We start from the raw sequence: 14096 nt of genomic DNA on the forward strand, positions 1-14096 counted from the left end.
AACTAATCTTCTTCTGCTTTGATTTATGAAAGGTGAGATCACAGTAAGAAAGTAGAAATACCTGTGCTTAAGAGGAAATCTGTTAAATAACTTAGATCTCACAGATTTAATTACTTAAACTATTTTTAAAACAAAAAAATCACATTGGGCTTTTTATGTTGCCATAGGGCATCATAAGTAATCATAAGGCAAATATGGGCATTTTTCCCTAAGGGACTAAAAACATCAGAAAAATAAAACACTTTCCTGTTAAAGTAACGTAAATTGCTGCTCTGCTTAGAAGAATAAAAAAACCCCTTCGTCTGTACTACAACCTATCACTCTAAAGTTCTTTGCAGAATTTATTAGGATTTTTTTAGGAATTGACTAGATAGTACCCTCTAAGATCCCCCTTCCCAGAGAAGAGCAATTTTTTAAGGATACTTTTTCCTTTAAAATACATACACAATATTGCAGCAAAGAAGAAAATGACACCAAATAAGTAGGAAGAACCCTAATTAATTTCTTAAGTAAATTTACATGGTTTTACTCACCTTCTTCATCTATAATTTCTTCACAGGAATACCAAATCCCAGCATGAAACTTTCGGTCAATGAACTTGTCATCTCCTGTCTCCCAGATATACTGCACAGCATTGCTGTTGCTGGCATCAGGACTATTAAAGCGGATGCAGTGATCCCCTTTGCTCTGTCCTGTACAGAAAGGTTTGGCAACTTTTCTCGTCCCTTCACACCAGTAACTGCTACTGAATGCTGTAATAGAGAAGACTAAAGAGAGAAAACTGAGAGAAAATGCTGCTGAGGCTCTCTGCCGTCTGTCTGCAGCTGGGACTGAAACTGGCATCCTCCAGGACTGCACTATCAATTATTCTAGAAACAACCTTTTACAAAACTACGTATATATCTTCCTGGTGAATCACCTGCCTGTATTTACCATCCCATTCTTCATTCTTCTCAGAAAATTGTACCAGCTTAGTAGTTAAGACAGAAAGCAGAGATATGGGCATGACCAGAAATCATGTGGCAGGAGAGATTAAGAATATAGGACAGTGTTGTTTGGCAGCAATGTCTTGTGAAAGAAATATGAGGAGGTGGGATAATAAATTATAGTTTGCCCCATGAATCACAGGAGTAAAGATACATGGAACACAAAAGCATTGGAAGTACCCCACTATGAGATCAGAAAAGTTTTATTTCTACAAACAAAATTTGCATATTTACCTTGATCAGCAGGTGGAGTCAGACTAATGGAACTTCTCCTTTCTCAACTAAGAAATAAACAAAAACTTGCAGTTCCAAATGCTTCTGTTACACTGAACACTGATTAAATCAAATACAGTTGTGAATCTTACTATAAAGAAATTCTTGAGATAAAACCAGTTGCTAAATTAGAGTATTTCACAGCATTACAGCATTTCCCAAGACCACTGGGAAGGTGATTGCATCTGTTTGAAATTCCACCAGTGACAAATGAAAGCTGTAAGGTACATGACACTGCTATTGATGGGCTTCTGAGCACCACGCAGTCTGCCTCCATGAAGACATACAAGAAGTCTTGCCCAAGTTAGGTGAAACAGTAGAGAAAAAGCTGAATTATCTTAATTTGGTCTGTCCATCTGTTCTCTCTGTGAAATAGCATTTTTTTTTCCTTCCTCTAAGAAACATTTCCCACCTTGACATGTTATATATGTTGCTTTTTCCGCATGCTTGATAATGCAAGTAAGTGATGCAAAGAACCAGAAGGAGCAGAAGTGTTAGTAAATGACTGCTTCATTTTACAACTGTAAGGTCAAAACACATGCCCTAAGGGAGACTGATACCACAGGACAGACACTGAAGTCACGTATGTATCTTCTAATGAAAATCATTCTGATTTTTAAGACAAATCTCTACCCAGAAGATATCAGGGTTGGAGAAGCCAAGGTTGTGGCTAGACAAGTCCCAGCATAAAACTCAAAGAAACAGGATAAATGCCTGCTTTAGACTGTTATGAAGATCTTAGCTTGAAGAGCTGGCCAGCAACAGAGTGAAAGATCAAGCAGTTATCTGGACTAAAAAGGTAGAGCAAAACTCCCAACCTGAAAGGCAGACTGTAGCTTGAGCCAAGAGTTATTTTTTCCTACAGCTTTATGTTACTGTATTTTCACAAGGATGTAGCACTCGTGAACTCCACTTGAAGCCTCTGTGCATTGACACTGCTTCTGGACTGCATTACCAACTGCCCAGCAAGTCTGAGAAAAGGATTGGTGGGAGGGAAGGAGGGAGGGAGGGAAGTCATTCTAAGGATTAAACACTTATCCATGTTCCTGTTCCCAGGAGTAATCTGCATATGGCTGTATTCAAACATAGTTTGAGCGCTGTGAAACCACTGACTCAAGGGAGTTGAGTTCACTTGGGAATAACACTGACACCTCTTCAATATGTACAAACTTTATGGTTTTATGCCCATTATAAAATTTAACCAGCATAAATGCCATAGCATTGTTGTCTTCTTTGACTAAATAGACCTTGTACTAGACTCTGAAACAATCTTAGAAGACTTGAGAAAAAGCTCTGTCAGTTGATATATTCTGGTTGACAACCGCAGTCTGAGATTTTTCACCGAGCCAGTTTTCTGCTTATGCCCTATCAGTGCTGGTACCACAAACTTTTAAATCAGTTTGCCATGTAAGAATAGGAGAAATGTATTGCATAAGCATTTATTGGTTAGACCTGTCATACTGTGAAAAAAGAAAGAAAATAAAAGAGGAGCAAATAGATTAGCTGGATCTTTCTTCAAACAAAGTGTTATATTCAGTGATTTTTGCTGGAGTAAAGTTGAGAGTGAATGAGGGTGGACAGATGTGGCTAGTGTTCAGCATTATGACCTTCCTGATTTACATTGTTCTAGTAAAAACTCTGAGCAGTAACCCAGAAATTCAAACTTCAGCTCTGCATTCTGTCTTTACCGCATAGCGACACAGTTTATTAGTGCAATTACAATATGGGCATACTTTAATGTGGGTCTCCTGTACTGGCCTAGTCCTGGGTAGCATTAAGTCTAGAGAGGGACCACAGAGGTCATTCAAGTATAAACTTCAGATGATTTTTAAAAGTGAGCAAGTAAAAACTAACAACTTGTAGAAGTCAAAAACTGAAAACAGAGCCTCAGCTGCTGGGTGCTACCTATCAGTAGAGAAGATAAGAATTACATACTACTGAGCAATAGTGAGGATGTACCACAGGACACCCTGTGGATCTGCTCATCTAGGGTCTAGACAGACCTCAGGGTTTCTTGAATATTAGGACATTTTTCATGGTGATCTCAGAACAGCTCCAATGCCAGAGCACTATTCAGGTCTCCTGGTTTTAACCTGATACAGAGCTGACCTTACTCGTATGGCCAATATAAAATGTGCTTCTATCCCTTGCAGCAATACACAGATGAGCAGTTGCTACAGGGGCTTTGAAGTGCCTCTCCCTGGTCCCCAGAGTTGCCCTTAGGTGTGGCAGGGAGGAATGTGTATACTGACACATCAACCCAGGAGGCACAGTAGTGCAGAGCAGCACTGCCCTTACTGTCAAGCCTCTAGAGTTGGCTGGATGCATTTCCACCCTGAAATACTTGTCCCCAGACCACTTCTATACCCCATGTCCCAGTACTCTTTTTTACCACATCCAGACTTTGTGTAAAGATGAGATATGGGTATACGTTATGGCCTTCCACCTCCTGGATTCCTCTAGAGAAAGTTTTAGCACGTGTGTAGAGGGGGAGTCAGGTCACACTGCTGGCCAGGTTGATGGGGTGTGCTAAACACAGTTTGGCTTTAGCCTATGTCTGGCACTGAAAATGGGACTACTGCTGGCCTCCACAGTCCCAGTATTGTACCTCTGTCTGTTCTCCAGCTTAGCTGCTCAGGATGCCTGTGAATTCTGGAAAGAGCATGAGCTATCCTCTAGTATAAATAGCTGCAAGTTTCATTTCTCTTGGAAATGGAGGAGGCAACATCTTCTTTACTCTCCATATTGCCAACTCAAAGCATGACAATCATAAGCTAGACCCTAAAATTATTATAGTATAGATGGTTTTATTCCCTGAGCCTGCATAACACATAGATTTATTAATGTTTTCCAGGCTTTTCTCTGCCACTAGAAAAGTTACAATTTTTTGAAAATTAAAGCTGAAAGTCATTGACAGTTTCTCCAACCTTGCAGCTGAAGCTGTGAAAAAAACACTGAATGTCACAAGAACTGTAGTAAAACTTATTTAAAGCATATTTAGATTCTCCCCAATCCTGCGCTGACTGTGCAGATTTGACAAAATATGATCAGAAAGGATAAAGTTCAGCTATTACTGAGCTGCTTCCTAACAGCCAACTGGATTCAGCAAGCTTCCTACACAAAGTTTTTCTGTGTTCTAAGGCATTTTTAATGGTTTCATGAGGTGTATATAAATATATATATATATATATTTATGAAGCTGGATTGCATTCTTGCAAAACCACTGGCAGAATTCCCGTGGAGTTTCAAGGGAACAGGATCAGCCCCTTAATGTTTTAATAGTTTGCTGACTTCTTATTGGCTAAAGGTCAAGCTACAATAAGCAGACTTTCTGTGAAGTTTAGAGTAAATTCTCCCTGCCTTTAATCAGAAAAAACAAAACGTAGTTGGAGTCTAGCAAGCCTAGACACTTTAGTAGACTTCCTCACTTATTTGTAAGAAGATTCATGAGACAGTTGCACATATAAAAGAAGACATTTTTACTTTTTTCACAGGACACGGTGATATAATTGATCTATAGCATTGTGAAATAGCAGCATATTGGGGACAAATTTATTAGAACGGGCATGGCGACACTTCTTGGTCTCTGTTCCAACATGGGACTCTTGTCCAGAATATCTGTCACACTGGCTAGCTGTGTCATGATATTGTTTCTAGTGAAACAGGTAAGCTAATTCAATAATTAATAATGGACAGCATAAAAGTGGATTCCTAGCACATAACATTTTAACCTTCACAAACAGCATGTTTGTTTCAAAAATAGTTTTGACATAGCAATTTATTAAAAATTAGTCATGAGAAATGTTGACTGAGAAGCTGTAGAGTTTTGTATTAGAACTCACTGTAGGTCATTTATTACAGTTTTTTTCTATTAATGTTCATTCATACAGTGACTAAATTGTGTTTACATCCATTTATACAATCTCTTTTCATAGCAGTATTGATCAGTATTGAATTATATTTATTTTTCAATTTTCCTACCAGATATTAATACTATTGTGAATCATGTTTATTTTCTACCGGTTTTCCTCTGTTCTAAAACTAGCTTTGCTTTGTTTCTAGCACTGTCTTTTAGCCTTTGACTTGTACGAGGGGTGAGCATTGAATCTCACATTTGTGAAATCTGGTGTTATTGGTTTCATTCTGCACCTCAGCTTCTTACAGAAGGCTAATAAATCTGTATGCGATTTCTACTTTTATTTGTTGTAGAGACCTACTAAACTATTCACTTCTTTTTTTTCTAAATCTATAAAAAAATCCGAAAGCTCGCTTCTTTGTCTATATTGCCTTTTAATTTGGAAGAGTTTTAGGTATTTAATGACAAAATATCTCAGTATAATTTACTTCAAGGAAATTTTCACTTATATTTTTAATCATTATTATTTGTTTATTAATATCAACCTTGATTTCAATATATTTAAAAAATAATTTACTAAGATGTAGTAAATTTCAATTCATCTGAATAAAATTCATATATAGATTTAGGGTACATTTCTATGAAATAAGTGTACATGAGAATAAGTGTAATTGACAGGCTTACTTTAAACTTGAAGTAATAAGGTATTTCTATCTACTCATCCTCCATTTAGCTGGGTTACTAAGGAAGAGGTTTGCATGTGTGTGTGCTGTAGAGACCGTAATTGTGTTCCTAGCTTTTTTATTACGAAAAAGTTACCAGGAGACACATAGTCTGGTTTGGTTTTTTTTTAATAGAAAATATTCCTAATACCTTTGTTTAATTCAAATTTAGAGCTTCTCTGACATAAATGAATATAGAACTGAAACAACTCTCATGTTTGTGAGACACCTTAAATCTGTAGGAAATCTTGACCAAAGCACTGGTTCCATCAACGCTATCAGAAAATCTCCCAATTATTTCTATGAGATCAAAACTTTACAAGACTATAAATCACAGTGAATTACTTTGTCATAGTGATTCCTGTAACTTGTTTAAAGAAATGTGTTGTATTTCTTTATATTTTATTTAATAAGAAAGAAAAATTTAAAGAAATAATAAATCACTATATCCATATTTTCTATCGAACACCTCTATAGATATGAATAATATCAATCTGAATAAACCAAGACCATGGCTGAAAGAATAAGTAAATATTTACACTCTTATTTCTAGTTTATACCTAAACTGAAGTTTTTTTCTGTCCATAATAGCATAGTCTGAATAAACAGAAACATTTCCTTTCACTGTTAGTTTTGTATAAGAAATTAAAAGGGTGAAATCCTGATTATAGTGTAGTCAGTTATGAAAAAAATTAATTTAAACCAGTCTGTTTGCAACCTAGGAGGTTTATTATTATAATCCACTTCCTAAGGGAGAGCTTCAGGCAGTGTTTTCTGCTGCATCCAACATATTTTTAAACAGTGGTGTCATCTTGGTGCAGTCTGTGGGCTCTGAGCAAACAAAATTAATTGAAAGACCCTTCTAGGGAAGTTTGATTAAATTGCAGTACAGGTGAACTTTGATGTGAGCAGGGTACCAGGTTCACATGCTGAGGCAGTTCATTTGCTACCAGCAAAACTTCAGATAGCCTGAAGTGAAGAAATGTCCAGTGTAGGGCAAAAGGTCACAGATTTTCTGAGCTTCTGTCTTGGACATTGGAGTTTAATTTCTTCTGAGTTGGAAGTCCTGTTTAAATGCTAGTGGCTGAATGTCAACTGAAGCATAAAACTGAGATCAAAAGCCATGCTGAGTTGCATGTTGCCACTGCTTGAGACCATAATAAATATACTTGAAAGCTTCTACTTCTACCACTGAGCATGCATTGTATTTAAATTTTGATAGCACTGAGTATCCTAAAATTTAGATCATAATAAAACCCCACTAGGATCTGTAATCACAGGCCCATGTCAGATGGAGAGAGCAATTTGTTGGTTCTTCCCAGAACATGCCCACAGGACTGGGCCTTCTCCTACAAATGGAAAAAGCAGGAAAAGCCCCTGCGATCTCAGCAGTGATTGCTGTGCTCCTCACATTGACCCACACTGCAGACCCTCCTCTTTCAGAGGGAACCTGCGCCTGTCTCTGAGGAATAATAACAACATGGATGTAAGACACAGAGGCAAGCCTGTCTCTGATTTTTTTTGTTGAATCCTTTTCACTTAGTTAAACAGACATATGACATCAAGATGTCCGACTTCCTGAATTTCCCCTTCCCTCTTAAGCCTAGTGCCTTATTCCAGGCCCACACAGTTTGTCTTCTCACTGGGCAGTGAATAGCTCTGTAGTGCACTTAATGCAGAAGAGCCTTAACAGGATGTCCCACTGCAGAAAACACTGAAGTCTTCTGTCTGGGGCACCTGCATCAATCCCTTTCAAGCCAAGAAGGGAAAGAAAGCTGATTTTCCTCATTTCAAGGCACTGCCAGCATTCTTCAGCCTTCCTCTATACATATTTCCTTACAGATTTTCCCCAGAAAGAGTGGAGACCACTGCAGACTGAATAGTCACATACGAACAGCAAGCTTGCTTTTTTTAGCTGCTTTTACTAGTCCCTGTGTAAGTAGCTGATGATCAATTCACAAGTTGCTGTCATTCAAGTCATCATGGTTTGCAGTTGAATATCTTGTTTATCATTTCTTTGGTAAGATAAATATATGGGGATTTCTTAGTCTTTTAGTTTAACGTTTAAGGCCACTCCAGCACTTTCCTTACAACTTGCAAATTTATTGTCATCTCTTTTGAGGCATGACCATCAAAGTTAGTCATACTATCCAGGCAGAGTTACATCAGGGAAAAATACTACTTATTAATATTGTCTTGTACTCCTTTTCAACACCCTCCCTTGCATCTACAACTCCAGAAATGTCAGTAATATCCTGTAGTGCAACATTGTCTACAGGTGGCTCATGTAATTTCATTTCCACAACTAAACATAAATTCTCAGAAAGTCCTGACATACATCCTCCAGCTGTGGCTTCTAGGAGTAAACTGTTGCATTAAGTCTATCACAGTGCATGCTCTGCACAGGGGTTCATGTTTCTCTGTGATCTAAATGGCCCTTGCTAACTGGTCATTGTCTGCTCCCCTGTTAATTTCCAATCATCTGCACATTTTTTGATTAAAAATTTAGATTATTTTATATGTTCTTTGAACTATATTTCAAATTAATTTTTGAGGTCAGCCGACAGCTTTTAATTTTTTTGTCAGGTGCAGCTCTGATTTTATACAGACTTGATTTGGTTTTTTTATCAGAAAGTCTTATTGTACAAAACCAAGCATCTCACAGCTATTTACACCAATAGTTACCAGATATTGCCTATCTGACTCCTCCTGCAACTTTGTAGAAATTGACAATTACATAAGGAAGTGATGTGAAACGGTCATTTATGCCTAGAATGCTCCTTACTCTTGTTAAGTGAACTTCTTCACGACTGTATGTCAACCTCTTCTCCAGGAATGGAACCAAACAAGCAGCCAGGTAGCTGCTGTGAGGCTTTCCTTGTATTTCCTTGGCTGTTTAATGCATTTGTTTATTAGAAACTGAAGTGGTATCCCTTAAATCAAGCAGTCTTTTCTACAGATGCGTCATCTCCATGTCTTTGCCTCTTCAAATGAAGTTCACTGACCTGGGAGTGTCTGAAGAATCTTCCCTGGCTCCCAGCATTTTAAGGCCTACATGAGGGAAATGTCAAGATACTTTTTATTTTGGAAACTTGCATTCCTTTCTCATGGCTGCTGTAAATATTCTCTCTTTATCTTGCAAGCCCATCAGAAGAAGAAGAATTATAGTCTTTCTACTCCATGGAATTTAAAGTAGGGTGTCTGGAAATTAGCTGAGAGACTAAAAGCAGAGTATTGGGCAGGCCAAATTTTACACAGCAAAAACATGCATTAAAGAGTGGTCTCATATAACAGCTAGATAATAGTCTCCACTGTTCTTGTTTTGCAAGTAAATAAATACAATTTTCTTTGTTTTTCCAACAAACATAGGTTCAAGAAAAAGATACAGGTGAAATTCACAGCCATACATTATCCTGGTTATTTATCTCAGCCTTTGGCACATCACCAAGCTCAGACAAGCTCAGGACAACCACACGTGTGAAAAGGCAGTTTCCAGAAAGCCTCTAGTCCAGACAAAAGGAAATTAATTTTCCCTGGAGAGCTGAAAAGCATCCTTTGATATAAGGAACGGTTTTTTTTAGAAAACTTATATTTAGTCTGCTCTCCAAAATTTGGTCTTTACAATTGGTAACGTGTTCAACCAGGAGTGAATTCTTCATTTTTGGTGACTTACAGTGACAGTGTTCTTTGACTACTTGCCTGCCTCTGGCCTGTCAAAGCCCTGGTTTCAGGACACCAGCTGGCATATTACACAGAGACTGCTTAGGCTGATGTTCTTTTCCCTGGATAAATAATGATCAAGTCATCATGCTGATACTGAACTGTAAGCAGTATCTAGCATTATCCTTTTCCTACTGCTTTGCTCCTAATTGGACATTTCTTCAACAACCCAAGTCTAATACAACACCAACCAATTTTGCATTTAACTCTTCTATTTTTAGCCATTCCTTTCCTAAACAGTAATTATCAGCTATGGCCCTCTTAAAGGCCTCTGCAGCCAGAGTGTTGTGTGATAAAGATGTGTCAGAAATATGGATATTTACACAGAGCAATTTAAAATATGAGAGTCCCCTTGGGAAAGTTGCCACCCTTATATTGATAAGGTGTATGCCACAGATATCCACCACATCCTAAACGCACCAGTCACTATATATAAAATCATTATTAAAATCTGTCTATAGCTGGGAATTTTTATTTTTTTAACAGCAGAGCAGATTTTATCCTAAGAGTAATTTTATCAGTAGAGACAAATTTAATTATCTTCTCTGTGCCAACAACTGTTGATCTACATCCCTGATCTCACCCTTTCTTGCTAACATCTAGGTCTCTCCCCTTTCTGCTTATCTCCTTCTCAGTGCCAACAGAGCGACTCAAGGTCAGCATGTCCAAGCAGGGCTCCTAAGCTTCTTCTCTCATTCCTTTTTTGAACACCACTGACAATCCCCTCAACCTCTGTGTTTCTTCTGTGTGTTTCTGCAGCCACAGTGCCATCCATATCTTATAAATGCAGCAATCCTCTCCCACATAACCTGCCAGAATTTGTCCATCAGAGCAACTGCCCATTTAGACACTGACATAATTTTTTGCTTGATTTGTGTTCTCAGTCTATCTTCACCCAGAAAAGTGACAGGTCCAGTAGGACTCTGTGGTTTGAGGGTGGATTGTTCTTGCTTTTAGGAGCAGCTAAATGCATTCGGGGACAGATGTTTCCAGAACGCAGCACAGGGTGAGCAAGCAAAGAGAAAGAGCCAGAGAAAGGAGGCAGAAGCCTGCAGCCTAGGAGCAGCCAAAAGGAGCAAGCAGCTCTTGTAATCACAGGATGGTTGATTTCCAGACACCAGAGGGGACTCCGCTGAATATGCTGTCATTAAACTGACTAAATCCAAAGCTGAGCCTGTCTTCAAGGCTACACTAATAAAAGGGAGATTGTTCTTGAAGTACTTTTATTTCTATTCTCTCTAAACAGATCACATTAACACAATGGTTCCAGATGATATTCTCTCCAGAAGTCTAGCTTTTCACAATTTAAAGGAATTCTTGATCTCCTCTGAGGTCGTCAATATAACAGGAAGGCCTAGGCAAAACCAGCTTTGAAAATATCAAAAACAAAACAAAAAAGAAAATAAATGTACCTACAAAAGCTCAGGACATAAAAATCCATTTGTGTGAGATGTTTATATAGAGAAGATTTTGGCATGGATAAAAATAATGGTCCATTTCACTGTATGAGAAATCTTGAGGGCAAAGACTCTTCTCCCCTGTGGACACGAGAGGACAGCAAAACTGTGCCCTGTCCGGGCAAAAAGGGCAAGATAGTTGGTGCAAATGGGCAAGTAAAACTAAGATTTACAATTGTGTTTTCTAAAAAAAAAAAAAGAGGGAAAAAAAGATATCTATAGCACAGTTGCAGCTGTTGCAGAAAGAAGTGGTCTTTAAAGTGCTGGGCAGGAGTACAGAATGCACTGGTGAAAAGGTGTTAGTAGCTAAATAGTATTGCTTTTTCATTACCCTTTTACTCAGTTTTTTACTGTGCTACTCAACCATGTGTGCTTGATTATCTTTAAAAATACTCTAAAAATAAACAGACCTCAAAATTATCATCAGATTCCTAAATTAATCTAGCAGAAACATAAATACAAGAGAAGTATAGCTGACCTTGGTATAAATTGACTGTAAAAAGCCTGGAAAGTGTAAAATTTGAGAAGATAAGCACGCATTTTCTACAATGGAGAATGAAATACACCCTCACAAGCCCTAGCAATTAAATAGCTGTGCGGATTTTTTAAAAGGGACTTTACATAAATTGAATAGATTTCTGTGGTAATATAGCACCATGGCAATACATTTCTTGCTTAGGCAAAGACAGCAACTGAAGAAATTTCACTAACAGATTCCTGGAGAAGGAAGGGACCTGTCTTTACCTGCCTGCTTATCTACCGTTCCTCCATTCTCCTCTCGTCTCTCCTCTTCTCTCCTCTCCTTTCCTCTTAAATTTCTTTTAATAGAAAGAAACTTGCCACTAAAAGACCACAAGGTTCTAACCAATTTTCCTCACGTTCAGTATTTTCACTCACAGGCCAAAGGATCTGTGCTGGAAAAAACCACTACTGAATGGAACAAATATAAACAAGAATGCTTGAAAATGCTGCAAGAATCAACGGTAGATACAGGTAAGGAAACAAACAGCACAATAAATCAACGTGTTAAGTAACATTGATGAATATGCAAATACTCTTTTACTTGCTTTGCAGAAGTGTGTGTCTGTTTATAAGTTCTAAATGTAGAACAATGCCATCATGAAGTTAGTGGCTTTCTTTGTCCTGAGACTTACTAGGTTTCTATATGCAAAACCAGATCATATACAGAAATTAACCACTGAAGAGCTGGTGCTGAGCTACCACTGTGGTGTGGCACTGAGTGCCTGGTCAGGAGGTAGCTGCTACCCATTATTGGTAAGAACCATGTCCTTTCCGTGAAGGAGACCAGTTTTCACTTCCCGTTTCAGGGTGAAGGAATTCAAACCCATATTCCTGGAAATTATGCCAACCACACGAGAATAGACCATCCAGGGAAAAGAAGATGTCTCCCATTTCTATACTTTAGAAACTGAGACATGGCAGACAAGAACCCAAAACACATGAGGCAAGACAGAGTCTGGTTTCTGCATAGTCAAGGCAGCTGGAGAGCTAGTCTTTTCTCACAGGACTGCTTTTGCATTTTGTGATGCAGTCATCAGATTAATAAGCTAAGACACGGAGACAAGATTGCCCCATGTTCACCTGGCACTTACAACAATTGGCTTAAAGTCCCTTATTTATTCTGCTGCCTCCAAGGCTTTTGGATTCTTGGCTGAAAAGCAGCATAGCTTCAGAGGACAGTGTCTTCTCCTGAAAAGTGGCAGAGGGAGGAACTGAGTCCATACCTCCTACCTCTAGTTGAGTGCTCTAAGTTTTATGCTGTTTGGCAAAAGGAGAGCTTATAATCTGTAATTATTTCACTCTTAAAAGTACAAACTCTGCTCAGCTAGATGTTTGTCTTCAGGAAAGGATGACACAGGCTTGGTTTGAGTAGTTGGAGAAGTTCAAGAAGTAGCTGGGAGAGAGGTCACTGCAGTCACCAAGGGTAGATAGTCAACAAGCACAGAGTTAAACTGTGCTCTATGTTTTGTACTCACTGGCTATAGGCAGGTCTCTGCTCCTGTGTGCAAGTGATACACTCATGGCCATCCTGCTTGGTGGCTACCTCATCCCATCAGCTGCACAGGGAGACTCCAGGATGATATTATGAGCTCTGACTCACTTTGCCAGTGGTAGAAAGCTGCATTTATGACATTGTAGTGTGCAACTTTATCAGCCAGAACATATGGTCTGATTAAGATCAATATGTGTATTTTTCACCTTTCAAAATGCATTTGGAAGTTGGAAATCGATGCAAAGCATTAGTGTGGGAATTTAAAACAGCAGAAAAAAAAGAAAAAAAAGAGAGGTTTTCAAGCCTATGTTATGTAATATTTTATCTTTTGAAGTTCCTTAAACTTTTCCTAAAAGTTTAAAAAGAAATCTCTAACTTTCACAGGCCTTTGAAAAGCAAAAGGGAGGATATACCCTGTGAGTCAAGGAAACTGTTTTTGGTAATCACACTCAATAACAGACCTTTTCTTCTTTCAGATGAATTAGAAGTTGCTGAAAATGAGCAGTCCTGTTTGGGCATGGCAGCATGCTAAAGGAATGAATCCTCATGCTGTCCAGCCTTCATCACTGACACGCTCCAGAGGCAGCTGGAGCCTCTGGTAGCTGCAACAGCATGAGCTAATTGCCTTAGCTTATGCTGTGACGCTGTAACAGCTGGGGAAACAAAGCAAGACCCCATTCTCATTTCTGACCCCTAACTCTATCAAGAACCTCATTCAGCTTTCACAGTATACGTGGGGCAGGTAACGCCCACTCATTGTTCCTGAGATTTTAGGTGTGCTTAAAAGCAAAAAAGAAGCACACCAGCTGTGCAAAGGCAGCCAAATACCCATCAAGGACTACCAGAACTTTGCTAGGGCATGCAGAGATGCAGTCAGGACCTAAGGCTCATCTAGAACTGAAATTGTCCAAAGATGTCAAGAACAACAAAGTACATGAGCAGATGCACAGAGAAGACATAGGGTCATTACTAAACAGGGCAGGGAAACTAGTCACTAACAAAGGAGGAGCCAGGAAACTACAGGCCCATTAGTATTACTTCAATCCTTGGGAAAGTGATGGAACAAGT

At 38.7% G+C, this 14096-nt stretch overlaps 1 protein-coding gene across 1 annotated transcript in view; it reads left to right on the top strand.

Moving 5' to 3' along the window:
• GLP2R (glucagon like peptide 2 receptor) overlaps nucleotides 1-14096 on the top strand; it is a 60161-nt gene that overhangs the window by 9790 nt on the left and 36275 nt on the right. The window contains 3 exon segments of the mRNA XM_069797642.1: nucleotides 517-704; nucleotides 4855-4924; nucleotides 11899-12007. Coding sequence (XP_069653743.1) covers nucleotides 517-704; nucleotides 4855-4924; nucleotides 11899-12007 — 367 coding nt within the window.

Source organism: Haliaeetus albicilla, chromosome 12 (assembly GCF_947461875.1).
Source record: "Haliaeetus albicilla chromosome 12, bHalAlb1.1, whole genome shotgun sequence".
In the NCBI taxonomy this organism is placed as follows: Eukaryota; Metazoa; Chordata; class Aves; order Accipitriformes; family Accipitridae; genus Haliaeetus; species Haliaeetus albicilla.